This window comes from Pimephales promelas, chromosome 22 (genome assembly GCF_988280905.1).
Source record: "Pimephales promelas chromosome 22, fPimPro1.hap1.1, whole genome shotgun sequence".
NCBI classification, from domain to species: domain Eukaryota; kingdom Metazoa; phylum Chordata; class Actinopteri; order Cypriniformes; family Leuciscidae; genus Pimephales; species Pimephales promelas.
In genome coordinates this window covers 389,388-415,418 of record NC_142790.1, presented here as the reverse complement: position 1 = coordinate 415,418, position 26,031 = coordinate 389,388, and the positions used below count along the sequence as shown (strand labels likewise).

General features: G+C 43.2%; 1 protein-coding gene across 3 annotated transcripts in view; it reads left to right on the top strand.

The window, feature by feature from the left end:
• Positions 1-22,952, top strand: part of reck (reversion-inducing-cysteine-rich protein with kazal motifs) — a 57,654-nt gene extending 34,702 nt beyond the window's left edge. Inside the window, exons 11-22 of one of the 3 annotated variants that reach the window (XR_016149382.1) lie at positions 3,324-3,536; positions 6,597-6,733; positions 7,941-8,081; positions 8,187-8,375; positions 11,738-11,860; positions 13,073-13,244; positions 14,466-14,661; positions 15,497-15,707; positions 15,790-15,863; positions 16,514-16,669; positions 20,836-21,450; positions 21,485-22,952. Coding sequence is in view for 2 of the 3 variants with exons in the window: in XM_089125876.1 (XP_088982002.1) it covers positions 3,324-3,536; positions 6,597-6,733; positions 7,941-8,081; positions 8,187-8,375; positions 11,738-11,860; positions 13,073-13,244; positions 14,466-14,661; positions 15,430-15,453; positions 15,521-15,707; positions 15,790-15,863; positions 16,514-16,669; positions 20,836-21,054 (1,831 nt within the window). In the remaining variant the exon portion in view is untranslated. Of the gene's footprint in view, positions 1-3,323; positions 3,537-6,596; positions 6,734-7,940; positions 8,082-8,186; positions 8,376-11,737; positions 11,861-13,072; positions 13,245-14,465; positions 14,662-15,429; positions 15,454-15,496; positions 15,708-15,789; positions 15,864-16,513; positions 16,670-20,835 lie in introns of all 3 variants that reach the window. The other 2 variants (XM_089125876.1, XM_039666407.2) reach the window with 2 other exon arrangements.
• The last annotated feature ends 3,079 nt before the right edge of the window (positions 22,953-26,031 follow it).

Here is a 26,031-nt window from a genome sequence, read left to right as displayed (position 1 = left end):
TAGAGTCTATCTTTGGCTGTGTTTGAGCGGGATCTGAGCCATAATAGATGGATGTAGACTTACTCTGTGCCCTGGACCCTGCAAAGGCTCTGAGGTTCCCCTTCTCTGGGCGTGATCTGTCTGAGGACTGTAGCTGAATGGCTTGCCGTGATAACTGTAGAACTTGGGACTTGCGTTCAAGCCACTCGGAGAAGTCGTACATGTTGTAGGTTCTACTGCTGCCAGTGCGTATGATGCCACGTGTGATGCAGTACTCTATGAAACTGTCTCTGTAGCTAGGCGGGAGCTTAGTGAGTAACCTGTCTACGTGTGAACCACACTGGAGCTCGCTGGCTGCTACATCGTCCATAGTACTGAGGAGGCCCACTAGGCTGGACACCGCCAGGGAGAAATCTTCAAAGGCTTGAGGTTCACCTGCCTTAATAGGAGAGCAGTTAAGTATAGCACTCAGTTCACTCTGGACTAATTGCCTGGGTTGCCCATATCTCTGCTCCAAAGCTTTCATTGCACTAGTGTAGGGAGTGCGGTCGTGAATATAGCGTCTGGCCACTTGTAATGCACATGGATGCTCTAACTGATCTATCAGAATGTGATATTTATACTCCTCTGTGAGATGAGCATGTGGACCAAGTAGGCTGTCCAATCCTTTCTTCAGTAATAGAAAATCACTATCTCTGCCTGATTTGAATGTCACCAGTCTAGGCTTCGGGATGCCGTATGAAGATGCTAGGAGCATCTCCATCAGGTTTGGCTGGGTGATTTCAGCTGCAGGAGATACTGTGTCTTGTGCAGTAAACGCAGCAGGCAGTGAAGGGTAGGCAGAGACTGATGGATAGGCTGAATCAGGAGGTGGAGCAGCATACAGCTGGCTATAAGTCTGCGACGCTGATATCCCCGGTGGTGGCTGATACAGTGACGCTGAGACTGCAGAGAAGTCATGGGATTGTGTGGAGAGTACCTGAGCGGAGCTGCTTAGAGGCTGTGAGTGTTGGTACCTCTGACTGAATAAGGGCTCAGCTTGACGTGGTTCAAACCTCCCAAACTGTACTGATTGGGCTACTTGGTTGACAGGTTGTAGAGTAGGCTGAATCACATGACTCATTCTGGGGGTTGGAGCAGATAGCGGAGCCGGTTGAATACCTGGATGGGCCACAGGGATTCTCAGCTGGGAAGCAGGCTGTGGCACAGGCCAAGATGGAGACTGACTTGCGGGCTGGAATGCAGTATACACTCTGGGCTGCAGTACAGGCTGTGTCACTGTCGGTTGCTGAAGCACAGGTTGAGGTATTAGCACTGCGGCTGGCTGCTGTGCAGGTTGAGCTACAGAATTCGGTGACAGCGGCACTGGCTGATTATTTGAAACAGGCTGAATGATAGGGCTTAATGGTAATGGAGCTGACTTTGGTGCTGGATGAATGGGGTTTGGATTTTGCAACGGTGAAGATGCAATAGGTTCTACTGGTCTTAACAGGTTCACAGGTGTTCCAGTGTCCTGTCTCTCTGATGGTGTCAGTACATGTAGCTGATCAGTAGTATGTATGCTGCTCATGCCCGTACTGCTGTGCTGTGGCGATTGGAGTAGAGCAGGAAGTGAAGCGGCTCTATCTTGCTGTTGAACATCACTATGAGTAGGGAGAGGACTGCATGATTTACACGCTCGCTCCAGTTGTTCCACACGCTTGGTTAATGCACCACTGGTCTCCTTCATTGTGATTTGCATCTCATTCATCGTTTTCAGTACACTGCCCCAAACTGCCTCCATTCTCTTCCATTTTTTCATCTTCTTCTCCTTATCAGATTCCTCTGAACTGCTACTGCTTGAAGACTCTGTATCCTCTGGATCAGGTAGGTCGTGCTCATACTCCGCCAGATGTCCCGGAAGCTTTCTGCTCCTTCTTGGACGGGAACTATGCTTTGGAATCTTCTCCTGAGGAACTTCATCTTGTGGAGTTGCCATCTTGTTGACTCAGCCAATAAACCTCCGGCTCGAAGGACCACTTGTGAGAGACCGTGTGCGTCTGCGGCTGATTATAGATTGCTCATCAACTGAGTCTTCCTCGGTCAGAAGGAATAGGCAAATCCAATGGTGCAGTTTACATATTTATTGAGGAATAAGGTACATGGAGGATAAGAGTTTGCAGATATCAATATGACACAATATGTGTCAATGGGTGTATGTGTGAGTGTGTGTGTGTGGTTATCTGAAACAGAAAATACAATAAAGTGTATATTAACAAACATGTAGGATAGTTTCATGCAATTGCATAAAGAAATGGACCGTAGTACAACCAAAATCCTCTAGAGGGAGCTCTAACACTATAAATGAACTTGCATAATTACCACAAATTTCCACACAGCGAAAAAAATGCCAAAAAACAGGCAATCTATGCATTAAATATAATATTTGGGGTTATTTGCAAAGCAATAATTAAAGTATACACAGTAAATGACTACTATATGAGGAAATGCAGAGCGATTTGGATAAGAAACGTTATAGTAGTATTGAGTTACACGATTAACAATCTCCTCATCTGAGCTAATAACTCTGTATTGAACATAATTTATGCAAAACACCATACTTACATCTCAAGGACGCACACAGCGCTCTTACACACAATATTAGCGAAGGATTAACAAAGGATGTCAGTTTTCTGCTCTGAGGATGCTGCTTCTCATAACTAGACCGCACCGAAAGTGAAAGCGGCTCGCGCAACCGCGAGCGATCGGAACTACAATGAACGCATGCATTATGGGTAACGTAGTCTACGTAAGGGCACGGACTTTTAACAGTAAAGTGTCATTTATTCCTGTCAACAAAGCTGATTTTATTTCTAGAATACACACACACACATATATATAAATAGTACTGAATATACACACACACATGATGATTGTCAGGGCCTTCTTTTATTTCCTGTTATAATCCGCCGCCGCCACACCCCGAAGGAAAGCTCAAAGCAGAATCCGCTTCTGACCGCATCCAGGATCCAGAAACCTCCGCCCGGACTCTACCCAACAATTACTCCACCCGTCCAGAGACAGCGGATCATCACAGAGAATACAAACTGGGGGAAAGGTTCTCTCTGCTCCAGCTTTCCTGAGGAAGTCCCTCTCCCCGACGCTGTGTTTATTCAGTGACGGACGCTTGCAGATCCACAAAACAACATCCAGATCCCAACGCTGTCTTCAACAGCATCATTTGCTGCTTCTGGGAAAATAAAAGTCAAGACTGTGAGCCAGTTTGTGTCCTGTTGCTCTGTGAATGTGTGTGTGATGAGTGTGTGTAAGGCTGGAAGCGCTCACATTGGGTTTGTTGTCCTCAGGCCGACGGAGCTGTTTCGCAGCTGTAACGTTCAGTCGGATCAGGGCGCCATGAACGACTTCAAGCTCTGGTCCAATGGCAGCATCAAGATGCCCTTCATGAACATCCCCGTGCTGGACATCAGGAAGTGCCGGCCGGACATGTGGAAGGCTGTGGCCTGCGCCCTGCAGATCAAACCCTGCTACAGCAGATCCAGGGGGAGCGTCATCTGCAGGTGCGGCACACACACACACACACACACAAACGTTCTTTGGTTCTTCTACGGAAAACATTGTTTTGGAAGTTTTATTTTTAACAGGTTTTTTTTTTTCCCCCAATAAATGTAAATTGGCAGTGATCATATTTTTATTACTTAAATATATATATATATATATATATATATATATATATATATATATATTTTTTTTTTTTTTTACTGTTGCATTAAAACTAGTGCTGTGCAACAATTAATCACATGCAAAATAAAAGTTTGTGTTTGCATCATATATGTTTGTGTACTGTGTATAATTATTTTGTATATATAAATACACACACATGCATGTATGTATGTTTGTATATATATATAAGAACATTGTGTTATTTATGTATAAAATATTTATATTTACTATATATCAAATATAAATTATATATAAATATATATACAGTACATGCATCCACATTTTTCTTAAATATATAAATGTATGTGTGTGTATTTATATATACAAAATAATTATAGTACACACACATATGATGTAAACACAAACTGTTATTTTGCATGTGATTAATCGTTGCACAGCACTAATTAAAGAATACAATAAAACTGATCACTACATCTAATAATACTATGAAGTATAAAATACTTTGCAGTTATTATATATAAAATACTATAATAATATAAAAAGAATTATAACTAAATTTATTGGCCGATTTTTATGCGCTAGACCAAAAAACATTTAGTTGCCGTATAAAAGCCATAATCCACACTTTAGTCCACAAACAGCCTGTGGACGCCAGTTTTCTGATTCGTGTGTGTTCTGTCTTTAATGCAGTCAATATGAAATATATCCCGGTAATTGCAGGTTGTCTTGTGATGGGTTTTGACATCTTAAACCTGCATGTTGCTTTAGCAGAAATCTTTAGTGGTCAATTACGTGCCTGTTGGGTTGTATATGTATTTTGGGTCCTATAAACCTGTGACAGCGTGCAGATCTTCTCCAGCACTGGCAGCATTAGGAGTCAATGAAGAGCTGTGACTGTGATTAATGGGCGGCTGCGACCCACAATGCATCAGTCAGGCGTGATGGGACACCTCCAGGTCTTGTTCCAGCAGGCTTCAGGCTACGAGGGAACCCAGAGCCATTTAAAAACACAAAAATCCAATCTAAATAGTGTTCTGGTAACGGAAAGTTCTGCCAAAGTGGATGTAAACGTTACCGGCACTATACAGCGCAGGCTGATCGATCCCTAATGATCCGGTTCTTATTAGTGAATCAAAGCTGTACAGTAGCGGTGTGGTCTGACTCCCGAATGAAGGATTCTAATGAGTCACTGAATCAAACCATACGGCTCAAAAGCTATAGTTGATTCCTGCACAAATGACTCTAATGAACCGGTTCTTTTTAGTAAATTAAAAGTAGACTTAATAAACAATAAATGAATACTATTTAGTTTACTGTGATCATTGATGTTTAAGGTTGATCATGTTTTCAGATGCGTCAGTCTCCCTCAGTAGTGCGCTAGTTAAGTGTCTTACTATGTGCTGTTAAACAAAACAGTCCGAATGTTTCCGTCCCCGTGAGTCGAGCAGAAGCAACAAACCCCCAGCCGGAGAGGGAAAAGGCGCCGCGGGACATCCAGCCTCTCCCGGGAATGGCACATATGGACATGTGGCAGTTGAAAGGCGTCCTGAAACACTGGAGCGTGAGGCGTGTGTACGGTGTGTGTACTGTCAATAGGAAGCTGGCTTTCATCTGCTCTGTCTGAGGGCAAAGGTCACGGTAGTTTCACGCTTGGCAGACGCACAGAGAAGAGCTCTGGCCTGTTCTGACACCAGCAGAAACAGCGATTTACAACAAAAGCACACATGATAATTCATGTAATAAGTGTTCGTGATCAGGAATGACGCCGTCTGTGTCCTTTCATGATACTCCAACATATCCCAGAGCTGCAGGTATTGGGTTCGCGCAGCTGAAGATGAATTATGATCCTGCCTTTGAAGGGCCATCCCTTCACAATTGATATTACAAAGCAAATAGATGAAGTAAAAGCTCAATTGCGAGGTATGACTTTTGATTTTAAGCAAAAACAACAACTGTTTTGTTTCTGGAACAGTTTAAAAGTCATCTTAATGGTTTAGAATTTCATTAAAAGAAACGTTACATTAAACACTGAGGAAGTCAGAGAAGAGAAGAGATAAGAGAGAGGGGAAGTCATAGAGGGTTAGCATTGACGCCACTTTCCCGCGGGAACACACTCCCTCAGCCGGACTGAGTGGCAGAACTGCGTTTAATAGAGGCAACTGCGAAAACACGAGTAAAACGAACGATTATCAGTTTAAGCTAAAGACTGGACTGGATATAGTGATCCTTGTAACTCACCAAAGATCCTGGGATCAGCAGGAATCATGTTTCCTGGCATTTATATGAGCCTGATTTTGATGCCGAAGAAAAACATAAAGCACATTTGCCTGTGAATGCTTGATATAAATACAGTATAGGTCTAAATCCATGTGATCACTCATATCAGTGTCATATCATCATATCGTCCAGCCCTAAAACATTATTTAAAAACATCCAATTATGCAGATTATACGATGATAAATATTTACAGTAACTGATGACAATACAATATATAGGGTGTGATTTTACCCCATAATTCAGCATATTGACACACAATGAAAGCTGTAAATCCACCGTTCTCTGCCTGTTTCCAGTTGTTTCTGTGAATCGCAGCGATATGTTTGCTTCTCTGTTCAGTAGCTTTCAGCCGTCTGTAAAAAAATATACCTCGGATTTCTCTTCAAATATATTTATACAGTCAATCTCAAAGCTCTTTCCGGTCTTAGATGTGTTTTGTGTGTTTGCAGCATTCACGCTGAGAACAAATGCTGCCGCTCAGAGTTTCTGCCACTCAGTGTGTGTAACTGCTGTCACTCCGGCCGACGGTGACGTCACACGCATACACTGTTCCGATTCAAGATTATGAACACAATAATGATGTGCACCGATAAATAATTTGCAATAAACACTGCAATATTCCATAAAGAACAAGAGTGTTGTGTTTGGTGTGTCCTCAGATCAGACTGTGTGGATATCCTGAGTCAGTGTGGCGACCGGAAACGCTTCCTTGAAGGACAGACGCCGGAGCGCATCTGTGACCTGCTATCGCCCACCGATGACCCGGAGCGCTGCATCCCGCTGGAGAGATACCTGGGTGAGCAAAGATCCTCGATCCCTCTCAGTGTGTCTGATCCCATCCAGATCCCACTATCCCTCTCAGTGTGTCTGATCCCGTCCAGATCCCAGTATCCCTCTCAGTGTGTCTGATCCCATCCAGATCCCTCTATCCCTCTCAGTGTGTCTGATCCCATCCAGATCCCACTATCCCTCTCAGTGTCTGATCCCATCCAGATCCCACTATCCCTCTCAGTGTCTGATCCCATCCAGATCCCACTATCCCTCTCAGTGTCTGATCCCGTCCAGATCCCACTATCCCTCTCAGTGTCTGATCCCGTCCAGATCCCACTATCCCTCTCAGTGTCTGATCCCATCCAGATCCCACTATCCCTCTCAGTGTGTCTGATCCCATCCAGATCCCACTATCCCTCTCAGTGTGTCTGATCCCATCCAGATCCCATCCATATCCCATCCCATCAGTGTGTCTGATCCGTCCAGATCCCTCTATCCCTCTTAGTTTGTATGATCCCATCCAGATCCCAGTATCCCTCTCAGTGTGTCTGATCCCGTCCAGATCCCATCCATATCCCATCCCATCAGTGTGTCTGATCCGTCCAGATCCCTCTATCCCTCTTAGTTTGTATGATCCCGTCCAGATCCCAGTATCCCTCTCAGTGTGTCTGATCTGTCCAGATCCCATCAGTGTGTCTGATCCGTCCAGATCCCTCTATCCCTCTTAGTTTGTATGATCCCGTCCAAATCCCAGTATCCCTCTCAGTGTGTCTGATCCCGTCCAGATCCCATCCATATTCCTCTCAGTGTCTGATCCCGTCCAAATCCCTCTCAGTTTGTCTGATCCCGTCCAGATCCCTCTATCCCTCTTAGTGTCGGATCCCATCCAGATCTGTCTCATTGTGTCTAATCCCATCAAGATCCCTCTATCCCTCTCAGTGTGTCGGATCTCGTCCAGATCCCTCTATCTCTCTTAGTGTGTGAACTCTCGATCTTATTACAAAAAGAGTAAACCACCCCTTTCAATCCAATCAAAATTCGGATCGGATCAAACTCAATTGGATTGATTAAGGTGTTTACATGAAGGTTTTTTAGTCCGATTGAGCTGTCAATCCCATTATAAGTGTCCATGTAAATGCAGCTAGTGTGTCTGATCCCGTCCAGATCCCTCTATCCCTCTAAGTGTGTCTGATCCCATTCATCTCGTCTGATCTCACTCCTACTGTCTGCAGCTCCCAGTCCCTTTGACAACATCATTGAAGAAGTCATCCATCCCTGCAACCCGAACCCGTGTCCCAGCAATCACCTGTGTGAGGTCAACCGGAAGGGCTGCCATCCTGGACAAGACTGCCTGCCGTACTTCTGCGTTCCTGGTACCGTCACTCACTCACTCACTCATTGTATTATGACTCATTGGATTGAATTATGACGTCAGCACCGAGGAATGTCTGAAGATGTTTGTTCTGTATGTTTTGAAGGCTGTAAACTGGGCGAGGCGTCTGAGTTCCTGGTGCCCATGGACGCTCGTATCCAGGTGCCCACGAGGAGTGCACAGGTGGGCTGTTACGAGGTGTGTACCTGCGGTCAGAGCGGACACCTGGAGAATTGTGCTGAGATGCCATGTGTCGACACCACCCAGACCTGCCTCGTCGCAGGACAGCGCAGAAGTAAGATGCTTAAAAAAGGCTCCTAATGTTAAGAGTTTCCTACAACAGGTATGCATGCATCTGAGGTCAAAAAACACTTTTTTTCAAAAAACACAGTTTCATCAGGAAGTGAAACTGAATTACTGATGGCTCGTTTCAGTTCAGAATCACTTCTTTTAGGAGAGAAAAACTCTATTTATGTGCTCTTTGATCTTTGAATCTTTGTAGAGCTTTAACTTTCACAAACAGCTTTATTGCACACTTCATGACTGGGAATATTCAAAAAAGCATAATAGGGGGCACTTTAAATATTAACCCAGTAATGTAATTTAATAACGTGTTTTACATGATGATTTTATGTAACCGACATCTACGATTTTGTTAGTTTGTATTTAATTATTATTGCAAGTTTAACGCAAGAGGCATACAACTCTCACGGCTGGATAGTGAAAAAGGATCCAGGACTCAAGTGCAGGAAGAAGATTTAATAAAGTAAATATAAATACAAACACTAACAACCAAAAACAAACAAAGAATAATCTAAGGTCCAGCGCACAGGACTACAAACACTGGGAGACTAAATAGGGGAGCAAACAAGGAGGGTAACGAGGGAAAACAGGTGGGACAAATTAATCAATAATCAGATAACAAGGAGGGAAGAGTCAAGACAGAGACAGGAACACAAAACACCACATGTGCTACATATGACAGGACAGACATGTGACATTACCTCCTCCTTAAGGAGCTACCAGACGCTTCTCTAGGGACCTTAGGGAGGGCCAAGAGGGAAAGACCAGGGCGGGACAGGAGACATGGACAGTTTAGGAGACCAGGTTGGAAAAGTCAGTCCATCTGGCGACCAGGGTGAAGCAGACGACCCATCGGGCGGCCAGTGGTGGAGATGTCAGTCATTCGGGCGGCCAGGGAGGTGAAGACCCCTCGGGCGGCCAGTGAGGTGAAGACCCCTCGGGAGAGCATAGGGAGGTAAAGACCCCTCGGGCGGCCAGGGAGGTGAAGACCCCTCGGGCGGCCAGGGAGGTGAAGACCCCTTGGGCGGCCAGGGAGGTGAGACCCCTCGGGCGGCCAGGGAGGTGAAGACCCCTCGGGCGGCCAGGGAGGTGAAGACCCCTCGGGCGGCCAGGGAGGTGAAGACCCCTCGGGCGGCCAGGGAGGTGAAGACCCCTCGGGCGGCCAGGGAGGTGAAGACCCCTCGGGCGGCCAGGGAGGTGAAGACCCCTCGGGCGGCCAGGGAGGTGAAGACCCCTCGGGCGGCCAGGGAGGTGAAGACCCCTCGGGCGGCCAGTGAGGTGAAGACCCCTCGGGAGAGCATAGGGAGGTAAAGACCCCTCGGGCGGCCAGGGAGGTGAAGACCCCTCGGGCGGCCAGGGAGGTGAAGACCCCTTGGGCGGCCAGGGAGGTGAGACCCCTCGGGCGGCCAGGGAGGTGAAGACCCCTCGGGCGGCCAGGGAGGTGAAGACCCCTCGGGCGGCCAGGGAGGTGAAGACCCCTCGGGCGGCCAGGGAGGTGAAGACCCCTCGCGCGGCCAGGGAGGTGAAGACCCCTCGCGCGGCCAGGGAGGTGAAGACCCCTCGGGCGGCCAGGGAGGTGAAGACCCCTCGGGCGGCCATGGTGGTGGAACAGAAACAAGCTATGGCTCAGGAACAGCAGACAGGAACAGCAGACATCGGCTCAGGAACAGCAGACATCGGCTCAGGAACAGCAGACAGGGACAGCAGACACCGGCTCAGGAACAGCAGACATCGGCTCAGGAACAGCTGACACGGGCTCAGGAATTGCAGTCTCTGGCTGAGCAGACGGGACGTGAACCACTAAGATCGGATCCTCGAAGGCCACGGGGGTCCTCCTCCTGCGCCGATGAATGTGAAACGTTGTTGGGTGAACTGCCTCCGGAGGTGCTGCCGTTGCCACACTAGAGGTTTCCCTTGTGGGTTTAAAACCTTAATAAAAGCCCAAAAGTCAAAGGCTTTCAGCACTTCCATCTCTGACACATCAAATGGCTTATCCAGGGCTTAATTAAAGAGGTCCTTGAGAGACATCTTTCCCAACCCTAAACTCTCACTGGTGGAGAAAAATTCCCATGCAAAGTCTCACGTTCCTCCCGTCCTGGTGCAAGGAAACCAATACAGAGACCTTCATGATCCGGTCATAGTACGGGCAGTCAATCGGCACAACTGGTGGTTGACCCGAAGACTTCCATTGAGTCCTCATCATGAACGGTTCGTTTCTGTCACGGATGGATAGTGAAAAGGATCGAGGACTCGAAGTGCAGGAATAAAAATGTAATAAAGTAAATATAAATACTAACATTAACAACCTAAAACAAACTAAGAATAATCTAAGGTCCAGCGGGAAACATGATAACAACGAACCAGCACAGGACTACAAACACAGGGAGACTAAATAGGGGAGCAAACAAGGAGGGTAACGAGGGAAAACAGCTGGGACAAATTAACCAATAATCAGATAACAAGGAGGGAGGAGTCAAGACAGAGACAGGAACACAAAACACCACATGTGCTACATATGACAGGACAGACATGTGACAAAAACTGAGACTATTGAAAGGTGGATTCTGCCATCTATTGGTGAGATGTTGAATAAAACGACAAATTCATGCATCTGTAATTTATGAAATCTGTATTCTCAATGGATGATTTCCATAATGTTTTAAACACAAAATATCTGCTTAAAACATTAAAAACATTATCTGTGTAACACACTCAAACACACACACACACAAATATTACACTTTCATAAGTTTATATTTTATTATATATATACATATATATATTAAACATTTTAACACCTTCTAATTAGAATAAATGCATATAATTTTAAATGGTCTTTTCTTCTTGTTTTTATTAGTATTCCTCTTTTTTAAACAGCTCATTTTACGCCTGTTGGTCTGAACCTGAATGAATTTATTGCCTTTTCTTTCATGTGTATTTTTACTCCACTTCTAAAGCGGTTTATTAGAGACAGATGTGCTTTATAGTTGTCTTAAGCGATGCTTATTAGAAAATGAACTAATCTCGCAAGGATTTTTACTATTTGTATGAAAACAAATGTGTAGTGTTATATTCTTAGTCATAATATGAGAATATGGGAATAACTATATATATATATAATTTTCAGTAAAGGAAATGAAAAAAGGCAAGAAACAGTGTTTAAGAGGCTACTTTGAGTTTGTCAAGCTGTACTCTGATCAGTTGATCTCAGATTGCATTATTGCAAACGCAGACAGAGCAAGAAAGAGATGAGATTAATGTTGTCTGTGTCAGTGGAGAATCTGCTGATGTCAGAGAGTGAATGTTGTCTGTCCCAGTGTTCTGATGTTCTGATGTTCTGATGTTCCGGTCCAGCTCACGGTTCCTCCTTCCGGCTCGACTGCCAGACCTGTTCCTGTTTCGCCGGAGAAACCGTCTGTTCATCCCGTCATTGTCTGCGGTCTGACGTACCAGACGAGGGCCGGCGCATCTTCACAGGTGTGTGTGTGTTTTTCAGATTACACCTGTGCCTATATCCAAATATAGTTCTTCATGGTTACTATTATACACAATAACAGACAAAAAAATCTCGGTTACGCATGTAACCCAAGTTCCCTGAAGAGGGAACGAGGCGCTGCGTCGAAACGCTGTGGGAACACTGTGCGACGAGACTACTTTTTGTGCGAAAAAAACGTACGGTAGGGGGCGGTAAAACTCCTAAGCGGTGAGCAGCCGGTAACAAGAAGTAGACGAATGAGAACGTCCTCGTCTCAGTTATCGCGCATGCGCCCATAAGGAAGTAATAGAATAGTCGAATAAAGTCGTTATTTATGTTTTTTTGGCACAAAAAGTAGTCTCGTCGCTTGATAAACTTATAATTGAGCCGCTGTAGGCACATGGAATATTTAAACCTTTTCTTTAATGACTTTATGGGCCGTCAAGAGCCTGTCCCTTAGGCATTCTATATAGGACTGATCCAGCTCTCAGATTCAATCAAAAATATCTTTATTTGTGTCCCGAAGATGAACGAAGGTCTTACGGGGTTGGTACAGCATGGGGGTGAGTAATTAATGACTTAATTTTAATTTTTGGGTGAACTAACCCTTTAAGAGTAAATGCCTATTTTATTTGTGTACATTTTAATCATTAACATTAAAAGCAACAATAAAAGCTCTTTTTACAACTAAAATAACTGTAGGGTAAAAAAAAAAAAAAAACTGAATTCCCAAAAAATAAAACGGAATTTGCAAAAATTAAAACGGAAAAAACGGAATTTGCAAAAATTAAAACGGAAAAAACGGAATTTGCAAAAATTTAAAACGGTAAAAATGGAATTTGCAAAAATTAAAACGGAAAAAACGGAATTTGCAAAAATTAAAACGGAAAAAATGGAATTTGGGAAAAAATAAAACGGATTTTATAGGGCCCTATACATGCTTCATGACACAATCACGCAGAGGCGTTCCCACAGCGTTTCGATGCAGCGTGAGTTCCCTTGAAAGGGAATTTAAAATATAGAATTTTAAAATACACTACCAGTCGAATCTTTGCAGTGATGACGATTTTGTAATGTTTTAGTCTCTTCTGCTCACTAAAGCTGCTTTTATTGGATCACAGAAGAGACTTGTTGCCTTGAAATGGATATGACTTTAACCCTAAGCTAATCATAATCCTATGATTATTGTCATCAGTGTTGCTCTTCTTCCTCAGGCCTTCCCTGCGGTTGTGCGGATCACTTTGTGCCGGTGTGTGCCGGGAACGGACGCACGTATCCCAGCGCATGTGTGGCTCGCTGTGTCGGCTTCAGGGACAATCAGTTTGTGTTCGGCTCGTGCAGAAGCATTGACCCCTGCCTGCCCGACCCCTGCCAGAAGAACCAGAGGTGAGTTACGCACACACACACACACACACACACACACACAGTTATTCTGTCTGAGACTGTTCTGCTGGAGTTCACAGCTCTGTCCTGACGGGATTAGTCGAGGGTCTGTGTGTTCATCAGGGGGTGTGTGTTTGCTGTAGATGTCTCTGAGGACGTTCATACGCTCGTGGTCTCCAGCGTCAGGTTAAACGAGTGTGTGTGAGGATCGTCCACATCTGTCTTATGTAACACACAGCCATGCGTGTTGCGTAACATCGGCTTGGCCCGCGTTTCAAAGGAAATGTTTGTTCCTCTGTAAACAAGATGATAAAATGTGGAAGCTTTGATGTTACACATGTGACCGAGGGCCAGAGGATCTCTGTGTGTGTGTGTGTGTGTGTGTGTGACCTCTCGACCCCTCAGTCTGATTTACCACTGTAAGTGTCGCATGTAACACTGTAAGTTCTTCTATAAAGCATTAGCACAAAAACATTAGTTATACATTGTTCATGTGGAGTTTTTCCTGAAATGTTTTAGTTGGAACGTTTGGAAATGTTACTCCTGAACAATCATTTGAAAGTAACATTTAAATAATGATTAAAGAAAGGAATGTTTGTATAACCCATAAAAAAACAAAAGTTTTTTTTTTTGTACCTTAATGGGACCTTTAACAGGAACACTTTACATTAATGTTCATTAGTTAACATTAGTTAATGTATTAACTAACATGCACTACCATGAGCAATACATTTGTTACAATGTTTATTAATCTTTGTTAATGTTAGTCCATAAAAACACAGCTGTTCATTGTGTTCATGATAGTTCATAGTGCATTAACTAATGTTAACAAACACAACCTTTGATTTTAATCATGTATTAGTAAATGTTGAAATTAATATTAACTAAGATTAATAAATGCTATATATGTGCAGTTCATTATGAGTGCATGCTCACCTCTCATCGTTAAGTGGAGAATGTTGAATGTCACGAGTAGATGAAGAACATCAAAAGGAGGTTTAGATAGTTGTGTGTGTTCGTCCACAGGTGTATCCCCAGACGTCAGGTGTGTGTGTGTGTGTGTGTGTGTGTGTGTGCAGCATGTACAGAGTGAACAGCAGTGGTCCTAGTACTGAGCCTTGTGGTACGCCATACTGAACGTGTGATGGATAAGACATCTCTTCATTTACTGCTACTGACTTCTACAAACTGTGTGTGTGTGTGTGTGTGTGTGTTCATCCACAGGTGTATCCCCAGACGTCAGGTGTGTTTGACGGACCTGTCGGACTATCCCTGCCCACAGTACGAGTGTGTGTCGCGACCGAGCGCCTGTGACCAAAACCAGCTCGACCCGGTGTGTGACACAGAAAACATTGAGCACGCCAACCTTTGCCAGCTGAACCTGCGGGGCAAGACCCTGGCGTACAGCGGACACTGCCAGGTGCGGCGCAACACACACACACTGATCACATCTCACACACACACTGATCACATCTCACACACACACACTGATCACATCTCACACACACACACTGATCACATCTCACACACACACTGATCACATCTCACACACACACACACACCTGTAATCTGGATCTCCTGCAGTCCTTCTGTGTCCGACTGAGAGTTTCGACTCTTTTATCCAGTAAAGTCTGTTAGTATAACTGAACAAACGTCCTTCAGCTCGAGCTTCACGAGTCTTTCTGTGTCAATCTGACGTACTTTATCAACGAAACATGAGAATAACTTTATTTGATTACTTGATCCAGACATCATTGATTAGAGAAATCCCGATCGTCAGGCTTGAGGAAGGGTTATTTGTTCATCTCTCAATCATCACTGATTTGCATTATATGTTTTGAACCACAGAGCTTTGATCATAAACTGAGTATTAAATATGTGACATGTGTTTGTGAATATGATGCGATGTTGTCTCTGATGAAGGTTTGCATGATGAGGCGTACGGCACTATCGCTATTGTGCTGTGGTGTGTGTGTGTGTGTGTGTGGCCGGTTTATGCTTATGTGAAATTTATTCTTTCTCAAGTCGTATTAAATTTTAATTTGAAAGAATTATAGTTGAGGAGTCGTGCCGGAGCCCCAGTGAGGTGTGTGTTGTGTGTAACGTGTGTGTGTGTGTGTTGCAGGAGTCGTGCCGGAGCCCCATGGAGGTGTGTGTTGTTTGTAACGTGTGTGTGTGTGTGTTGCAGGAGTCGTGCCGGAGCCCCATGGAGGTGTGTGTTGTGTGTAACGTGTGTGTGTGTGTGTGTGTTGCAGGAGTCGTGCCGGAGGCCCGGTGAGGTGTGTGGCCACAGCGGCGAGAGCTTCAGTACGGTGTGTGAGGCGTTCTCTGCGCGCGTGGCCGTGGACTATCAGGGCCGGTGTCACGCGGTCGGGGTCGTGTCGGGCGTGCCGTCGGACTCGGGCTGTAACGCGGTGTCGTGTGCTCCTCTCTCCAGCAGCCGCTGCCGGCCCGTCACTCCACCGGGTCAGCGCCGCCGCACGCTCACGCCAAACATCTTTCATTTAGAGCCGAGTTACAGACTCTAATCTCTCTGAACGGTTCGCAGGCGCCTGCTGTCCGGTGTGTGCAGGGATGCTGCAGATCCTCTGGAACAAACAGCAGATGAACACCTTCGCCAAGGTAATGTGGGGTTGTGGGCTGCAGGGACAGGAGCCGTCAGCAGGGGGCAGTGTTGGTCCTTCAGTGCATCACTGGGGGTGTAGGGCTCTACACATGCATGCATTTCTCCAGAACAGCTTGGGTTTCATCACCCACTCTCTGGATGTTTATGCTCTGTAAGCAGTGTGTTATATTTGGCTTTATTAACTTTTATTAGTGAATGTTGTCGTTTGGGTTCTGGCCTCCCTCCGAAAACCATATTATCTTACGGTATCAATAGGATGAATGACATCAGTGAACTAACAACAAACTGCATAAATTTACTCTACTGTGGATAGAAGTTGCATGTTGAAAACATTATTTAAGTTTATAAATTGCTCTTTTATATTAGTGTTACTCGCCATGAAAATAACCAAGGAATCTTGTCTGACGTTAAAACACCAACCAACCAAAATCTGTCTACTGTTACAGATATTATCTTTCATTAATGGCCAATAATGCCTGGCAGTGTTGTACTAAATAATGCCATCACCACTGTTACTGGGGTATGCTGTGAACAAATGAGTGATGCGGCCTGTTGAGGAAATGTGCTAAGAGATAAGAGTCTGTGTGTGTTGATATTGACACTGTGTGTGTGTGTGTGTGTGTGTGTGTGTGTGTGTGTGTTTTAGCTGAACCGCAATCAGCCGGTGACGCTGCATGACATCCTGAAGATCCTGCGGCTGCACATCTCTGTTCCTCAGTGCGACGTCTTCGGCTATCTCAGCATCGACTCCGAGATCATCATCCTCATCGTGCCTGTGGATCAGCAGCCAACGCCACTGCAGGTGTGTGTGTGTGTGTGTGTGTGTGTGTGTAAGACGACCACAACTGACCACAACAATTACAACTGACCACAACTGACCACAACTGATCACAACTGACCACAATTACAAGTGATTACAACTAACCACAACTGACCACAATTACGACTAACCACAACTGACCACAACGGATCACAAATAATTACAACTGATCACAACTAAATAAGTTATTAAAATAATAAAAAAACAAAATACTTGCTTGAATTCATCCACCACAATATTATAATGCACAGTATGAAAAATCACAACTTTAAAATAAGCAATTGAATATGTAATCAACCAATATAAGATATTTTCTAACATAACAACAACAAATAAACCCTATAGAGGTTAATTAAAGATAATTACGACATGTGTCCCCAGTTATCTCCCAAAGTGTCCCAATTTCCCAGAATTCACTCGTTCACTACTACCTAGTGAATACGTCATTAATTAACTAATTATTTTTTTAAAGATGACTGTTGTCTGGATCAATCTCACTCATAGCAAGTAATAATTTAGAATATTTTCATGGTTTCTCTATTTAACATCAGTGTTAGTATGGAGCCGTGAGCATCAGTGTTAGTATGGAGCAGTGAGCATCAGTGTTAGTATGGAGCAGTGAGCATCAGTGTTAGTATGGAGCCGTGAGCATCAGTGTTAGTATGGAGCAGTGAGCATCAGTGTTAGTATGGAGCAGTGAGCATCAGTGTTAGTATGGAGCAGTGAGCATCAGTGTTAGTATGGAGCAGTGAGCATCAGTGTTAGTATGGAGCAGTGAGCATCAGTGTTAGTATGGAGCCGTGAGCATCAGTGTTAGTATGGAGCAGTGAGCATCAGTGTTAGTATGGAGCAGTGAGCATCAGTGTTAGTATGGAGCAGTGAGCATCAGTGTTAGTATGGAGCAGTGAGCATCAGTGTTAGTATGGAGCAGTGAGCATCAGTGTTAGTATGGAGCAGTGAGCATCAGTGTTAGTATGGAGCAGTGAGCATCAGTGTTAGTATGGAGCAGTGAGCATCAGTGTTAGTATGGAGCAGTGAGCATCAGTGTTAGTATGGAGCAGTGAGCATCAGTGTCAGTATGGAGCAGTGAGCATCAGTGTCAGTATGGAGCAGTGAGCATCAGTGTTAGTATGGAGCAGTGAGCATCAGTGTTAGTATGGAGCAGTGAGCATCAGTGTTAGTATGGAGCAGTGAGCATCAGTGTTAGTATGGAGCAGTGAGCATCAGTGTTAGTATGGAGCAGTGAGCATCAGTGTTAGTATGGAGCAGTGAGCATCAGTGTTAGTATGGAGCCGTGAGCATCAGTGTCAGTATGGAGCAGTGAGCATCAGTGTCAGTATGGAGCAGTGAGCATCAGTGTCAGTATGGAGCAGTGAGCATCAGTGTTAGTATGGAGCCGTGAGCATCAGTGTTAGTATGGAGCAGTGAGCATCAGTGTTAGTATGGAGCAGTGAGCATCAGTGTTAGTATGGAGCAGTGAGCATCAGTGTTAGTATGGAGCAGTGAGCATCAGTGTCAGTATGGAGCAGTGAGCATCAGTGTCAGTATGGAGCAGTGAGCATCAGTGTCAGTATGGAGCCGTGAGCATCAGTGTTAGTATGGAGCCGTGAGCATCAGTGTTAGTATGGAGCAGTGAGCATCAGTGTCAGTATGGAGCAGTGAGCATCAGTGTCAGTATGGAGCAGTGAGCATCAGTGTTAGTATGGAGCAGTGAGCATCAGTGTTAGTATGGAGCCGTGAGCATCAGTGTTAGTATGGAGCAGTGAGCATCAGTGTTAGTATGGAGCAGTGAGCATCAGTGTTAGTATGGAGCAGTGAGCATCAGTGTTAGTATGGAGCAGTGAGCATCAGTGTTAGTATGGAGCAGTGAGCATCAGTGTTAGTATGGAGCAGTGAGCATCAGTGTTAGTATGGAGCAGTGAGCATCAGTGTTAGTATGGAGCCGTGAGCATCAGTGTTAGTATGGAGCAGTGAGCATCAGTGTTAGTATGGAGCAGTGAGCATCAGTGTTAGTATGGAGCAGTGAGCATCAGTGTCAGTATGGAGCAGTGAGCATCAGTGTTAGTATGGAGCAGTGAGCATCAGTGTTAGTATGGAGCAGTGAGCATCAGTGTTAGTATGGAGCAGTGAGCATCAGTGTTAGTATGGAGCCGTGAGCATCAGTGTTAGTATGGAGCAGTGAGCATCAGTGTTAGTATGGAGCAGTGAGCATCAGTGTTAGTATGGAGCAGTGAGCATTAGTGTTAGTATGGAGCAGTGAGCATCAGTGTTAGTATGGAGCAGTGAGCATCAGTGTTAGTATGGAGCCGTGAGCATCAGTGTTAGTATGGAGCAGTGAGCATCAGTGTTAGTATGGAGCAGTGAGCATCAGTGTTAGTATGGAGCAGTGAGCATCAGTGTTAGTATGGAGCAGTGAGCATCAGTGTTAGTATGGAGCAGTGAGCATCAGTGTTAGTATGGAGCCGTGAGCATCAGTGTTAGTATGGAGCAGTGAGCATCAGTGTTAGTATGGAGCAGTGAGCATCAGTGTCAGTATGGAGCAGTGAGCATCAGTGTTAGTATGGAGCAGTGAGCATCAGTGTTAGTATGGAGCAGTGAGCATCAGTGTTAGTATGGAGCAGTGAGCATCAGTGTCAGTATGGAGCAGTGAGCATCAGTGTTAGTATGGAGCAGTGAGCATCAGTGTCAGTATGGAGCAGTGAGCATCAGTGTTAGTATGGAGCAGTGAGCATCAGTGTTAGTATGGAGCAGTGAGCATCAGTGTCAGTATGGAGCAGTGAGCATCAGTGTTAGTATGGAGCAGTGAGCATCAGTGTTAGTATGGAGCAGTGAGCATCAGTGTCAGTATGGAGCAGTGAGCATCAGTGTTAGTATGGAGCAGTGAGCATCAGTGTTAGTATGGAGCAGTGAGCATCAGTGTTAGTATGGAGCAGTGAGCATCAGTGTTAGTATGGAGCAGTGAGCATCAGTGTTAGTATGGAGCAGTGAGCATCAGTGTTAGTATGGAGCCGTGAGCATCAGTGTTAGTATGGAGCAGTGAGCATCAGTGTTAGTATGGAGCAGTGAGCATCAGTGTCAGTATGGAGCAGTGAGCATCAGTGTTAGTATGGAGCAGTGAGCATCAGTGTTAGTATGGAGCAGTGAGCATCAGTGTTAGTATGGAGCAGTGAGCATCAGTGTCAGTATGGAGCAGTGAGCATCAGTGTTAGTATGGAGCAGTGAGCATCAGTGTTAGTATGGAGCAGTGAGCATCAGTGTCAGTATGGAGCAGTGAGCATCAGTGTTAGTATGGAGCAGTGAGCATCAGTGTTAGTATGGAGCAGTGAGCATCAGTGTCAGTATGGAGCAGAGAGCATCAGTGTTAGTATGGAGCCGTGAGCATCAGTGTCAGTATGGAGCAGAGAGCATCAGTGTTAGTATGGAGCAGTGAGCATCAGTGTTAGTATGGAGCAGTGAGCATCAGTGTTAGTATGGAGCAGTGAGCATCAGTGTTAGTATGGAGCAGTGAGCATCAGTGTCAGTATGGAGCAGTGAGCATCAGTGTTAGTATGGAGCAGTGAGCATCAGTGTTAGTATGGAGCAGTGAGCATCAGTGTTAGTATGGAGCAGTGAGCATCAGTGTTAGTATGGAGCAGTGAGCATCAGTGTTAGTATGGAGCAGTGAGCATCAGTGTTAGTATGGAGCAGTGAGCATCAGTGTTAGTATGGAGCAGTGAGCATCAGTGTTAGTATGGAGCAGTGAGCATCAGTGTTAGTATGGAGCAGTGAGCATCAGTGTCAGTATGGAGCAGTGAGCATCAGTGTTAGTATGGAGCAGTGAGCATCAGTGTTAGTATGGAGCAGTGAGCATCAGTGTTAGTATGGAGCAGTGAGCATCAGTGTTAGTATGGAGCAGTGAGCATCAGTGTTAGTATGGAGCAGTGAGCATCAGTGTCAGTATGGAGCAGTGAGCATCAGTGTTAGTATGGAGCAGTGTCCCTGTGATGATCGAGTGTGTCTCCCGGCGCAGGATTTCACACTCTTGCATCATGAGCTCCAGATGCTCCCGCAATTGCCTAAAAATATTAAAGTTGTCTACAAGGACTTAATGCCCTATTTCTGCCCAGTGGAACTGAACAGTGTGTGTGTGTGTGTGTGTGTGTGTGCAGATTGAAGCCTGCAGTAAGGAGGCAGAGAAGATCGACGCGCTCATCAACTCGGGCAGCCCGACGCTGGTGTCTCACGTGCCTCTGTCGGCGTTCCTGCACTCGGAGCTCCAGCTCTCCACTGTCAGCTTCTCCTCCGCCTCATCCCTCTCTCTCTCCTTCTTCCTGCTCTCCTCCGCCCTCATCCTGTCTTTCCACATCCTTACCCCACATGACCTCTGACCTTCACAGGTCACCTGACTGGACACTGTCCAGGTCGACTATGACCATTACGCTGCAAACTGACAATCAAGTCCAGACTTTTCCTCACTACGAAGGACCTTCTCCAAAGGAAGATGTTTCTCAAGGTGGAGTGAAGCCGGAAACGGAAGAAACGTGTCGAGTTCAGACGACTGCTGCTTTTAGATCTCTCACGGACCGACTTACTCCAGCACATATCAGCTTTCTAGAGAAGCCCGTTTCTGCCACGGAATAAAAACTCTACAAAGGTAATTGCGACTTTTAACATAAAAAATAAAAAATCTTTTTTACTTTTTCCCCGCAATTGTGAGTTTATATTACACAATTCGGAGAAAAAAAGTCAGAATAGTCCCTTAAAAAGTCGCAACTGCAAAAAAAGTAAAAATTTCCTACAACAAGTCAAAATTATGAGGTAAAAAGTTGCAATAGTGAGAAAAAAAATCTGAATTGAGTCGCAATTGTGATCATTATTTTTTGATTGAGTAATTCGCAATTGCGATAAAAATTCAGAATTGTGATAAAAAGTCGCAATTGCCAAAAAAAGAAGAATTTTGAGTTAAAAGTTCGAATTGTGAGAAAAAATCAGAATTGTGAGATAAAAAGTCACAATTATAAGTCAGAATTGTGAGTTAAAAGTCGCAATTGGCATAAAGTCAGAATTGTGAGATAAAAAGTCACAATTATAAGTCAGAATTGTTAGTTAAAAGTCGCAATTGCTATAAAAAAAATCAGAATTGTTAGTTAAAAAGTCGCAATTATAAGTCAGAATTGTTAGTTAAAAGTCGCAATTGTGAGAAAAAGTCCGAATTGTGAGTTAAAAGTCTCAATAGCCTCTATGCACGAACCCTGCTGACGTGTGTCCGAAAGAATCTCAGTCAGCGTCTTTACTTCCGGAAGCGCGTAAACCTTTAATAAAATCCGTTTGCTCAGAAACGGAGACAACGATTTTAGAAACGCTGATTCGCTAGTCGAATTTCGTACGATAAGAGATAATACTAACCCTCAAAGTTGTTGTTGTAGCTGGAAATATATAATTTAAAATAACTTCTCTTTTTCACTCTTGTGTGACAGCTAACTGCCTCAGTGTTGTTAATATCAATCACGTTAACCGCGGGACGTTTTTATAAACAGCGAGTGTAATTCTGACCATAGACTGACGATGCAGCACCGGATGTTACTGGGCGTGCCGAGACGAACCCGGAAGCGATCGTGCATAGAGGCTATTGCCATAAAAAGTCAGAATTGTGATTTAAAAGCCGTAATTGCCATAAAAAGTCAGAATTGTGAGTTAAAAGCCGTAATTGCGAGAACACGTCAGAATTTAGTTAAACTTGTTTCATTTTTTGTTCTGTGGCAGAAACGAGCTTCCACAGCTTTCAAGTGGCCTGAGGATAAGTTTTTTTAAATATGATATATTTGTAATATTGTATTGTTCCTTTAATGTTGCCCCCCCCCCCCCCCCCCAGAAAAGAGGAGCCCAGCCATGTAAACAATTATGACAATCGTACTGCTTATCCGTAAAGTGGTAAACACAATATGCCTTGCTTATAAATTTATATATATAAATAAATGTATGTGTATAGATTTTTTTAAATGAAGTATTGCAAAACCTTTATGTTCATAAGAGAAGCAAAATGTTCTATTTTGAGATGATGAGGTCATCTGCAGAGCTAATGCTCATGACTGACGGTTGTGTTGTCGTGTTGTTTGTGTCTGCACCACATTAAGGGCCCTTGTTTCCATCAGTATTATTTGGCTTAGGCAGCTGTGTCGCAGTGTATAGGGCCGTAATGTGTCCTGTCCGTCTTACTGTATGTGTGTAACACTTCCCATGTATATTTTTATATGATAATAATAAATTTGATCATATTGCCGAAGGATTTGATCTGGTCAAGTTTATAACCTGGTTTAGACAGTCGAACCCGTCTAGGCTATGCTTGGGGTCAGTAGAAATCTGTTTTGAAAGATATTAATACATTTATTCGTCAAGGACACATTCAATTGATCAAAAGTGACAGTAAAGACATTTATAATGTTACAAAAGATTATATTTCAAATAAACGCTGTTCTTTTTAAATTTGTATTCACCAGAGAATCCTGAAAAATAAAATTTATGATGATTTTTCACAGAAATATGAAGCAGCACGACTGTGTTCAACACTGATAATAATCATAAATGTTTCTTGATCCTCATATTAGAGTGATTTGTGAAGGATCATGTGACACTGAAGACTGGAGTAATGATGATAAATTCAGCTTTGAATAAATTACACTTTACTGTATATTCACATAGACAACAGATGATTTACACTGGAATAATATTTCACAATTTTACTGATTTTTTCACCAAATAAACAGCTTTGGTGAGCAGAAGAGGCTCTTTCAGAAACATTAAAAACTCTTGCCTACATGGTTATTTGGTTATATATATATATATATATATATATATATATATATATATATATATGTATGTATGTATGTATATATATATATAACCATATAGAGTTATATGTTATAATATATACACTGTTAAAAAATATTTTCAAGATTTGTTATCACAACATATTTTCTTTTGTCAAATCAACTTAAATAATTTATTTAGTTGAGATAACTCATTATTTTGAGTTTCTGATGGTTAAATTAATCTCCTTCATTGTATTAACTCACTTTTTCCAGTTCAATGAACTTATAATTTTAAGGCAACCAGGTTACTTACTTTTTAAGTTAAACCATCAATATTTTTTAAAGTGATATATATATATATATATATATATATATATATATATATATATATATATATATATATATTTATAATGACTTTGAAAACATATTTTTCAAATTGCCAGACTGATGCCTAAATATATTACTGATCCATAAAAAACAAAGAGCTTTTTCTGACATAATATAGAGCATGATATTTCTAAAGAGAGAAAAATAAAGGCACACATTATAATTCTAAATATTCTGCTCTATTCCAGCTGTTTATATCTGTTCTCTTCTGTGTGTGTGTGTGCGTGTGTGTGTGTGTGTGTTTCGCATCACTCAAAGCCCTTGTCTTCAGAACACACAGTTGTACAGCAGAGACTGTTCTGAGATCAGACGAATCTGATGATCTGTGACAGCAGGGAACTTTTATTTTTATTAATAAACAATACCTAAAAATGTACAATAAAAAAACCTGATTGATGTCTCTGTAATGTTCCACAGAAGAGAGTCAGAGGTTTGGACGACATGAGGGAGGTAAACCACAGAATGCTCCTTTCTGGACTGTTTCACATCAACCATTTATAATGAGACTGTTGTTCTTTTGCTGTTTTAGTTAAAGCCTGAAGTCTGGCAGTTTTCCTTCACTGCAATACTGAGGGACGCACGTCTCGCTAACCCTGGGGTAATCTGAGCCGCTCACCAAAACAGGAAGTGACTGTCAGTTCTCAAGAAAAGCCAGAGCGATGACATCATCAGATGACCACTGCAAACACACACACGAGTGTGAGCGCTTCAGGTGTGTGAGATCTCAGACATGCAAACATTATTTTGGTAAATTCTATTTGCATAATGTATTGATGTTCACATCAACTTAATATTGTGTATCATTTAAACTCAAATTTCTCTAAGTTGTAGCAATGAAATTGTCTTGATAACTTTGAAAACTTGAACAAAATGTAGATGCTGATTAAATTAGATATAGCATTTGCTGAAATATAAAAATGAATTGGTTCCAGGACCAACATTAAATAAGTTGGAACATTTTTCTAGTTTTTTTATTTTTATTTATTTATTTTTTTTAGCTTTTCTTGAGGTTTTTCAGTAGTTTTTTTAGTTGCTTATTCTACAGGTTCCTCAAACTCAGTGTGGTTTGTTACATAATTGCATTCAAAGTTGTCATAACTCAAAGAGATTGATGTTTCTTAGCTTGTTATTATATAGACACGCGGTTTCTTGGTAAGTTTGACTAAAGCTGATGTGTTTTCAGAATAATATGTATTTGTCTAGACAAGCTTGAATTCAGAGTCCTAAAGCTCAAACTAAAGATCAGCAAACACTGAGTCCTGCAATTCTTTATCAATATCAATGATTGATGGGAAACTCATTCCAGAGCCTGAAATCCCACATCTGGCAGGATTTCCCATCATTTCATCATGACAGGATGAGACAGACTTCTTACATCTTAATGAAATGCCTTGAAACATGATCTCTGAGGTTTGCAGAGGAGCGCTCGGCATTATCATGATGAAATGTCCATCATAACAAGCTTACAGTAAGAGTGAAAGATGAGCAGGAACTGTAGGCTACGTTTGTACAAGGAAGCTGGGAAACTCAACATGAAGTGGTGAAGCGTGTGAACATGAGTCCATTCTCACGCTGATGACCACACACTCATGCTCCTGATGTTCAGGAGGTCATGACACACTCTCTGCTCATGCTTCAAATGGCAAGCGCGTTAACGTCGGCTCTAAATATGGTGTTTATTGATTAAAATTATGTGGTATTTTTTCATCATCAACCAACATCTCAAAATGCTCAGGATGTTGAAAACACTTTGGTTTGTGTTTCTTTTCCTCAAAATCCTTAAAGAGATAGGTCAATTTGAAATTGATTTTTGGTATGTTTTATCTTATCTCAAGGGCATCCAAGATGTAGGTGTCTTTGTTTCCACAGTATTTTCAATTTTGATGTTTTTAGGTCAAACCGTTCTTGTCTGTCAGTCATATAATGGAGGTCTATAGTCACCACCTCAAAGAGCATGCACAGTCCAGATTAAACATGATTTAATGACTCGAAAATATAAGAAACGAGTGGCTTGTGTGAGAAAACGGACAGTATTTATATAGTTTTTACCTCTTGTAACCACAGCCACAAAGCGCTTGCGCTTTCAGATCACTTGGATGTGGCTGTGGTTACAAGATGTAAAAACTATATAAATACTGTCCGTTTTCTCACACAAGCCACTCGTTTCAT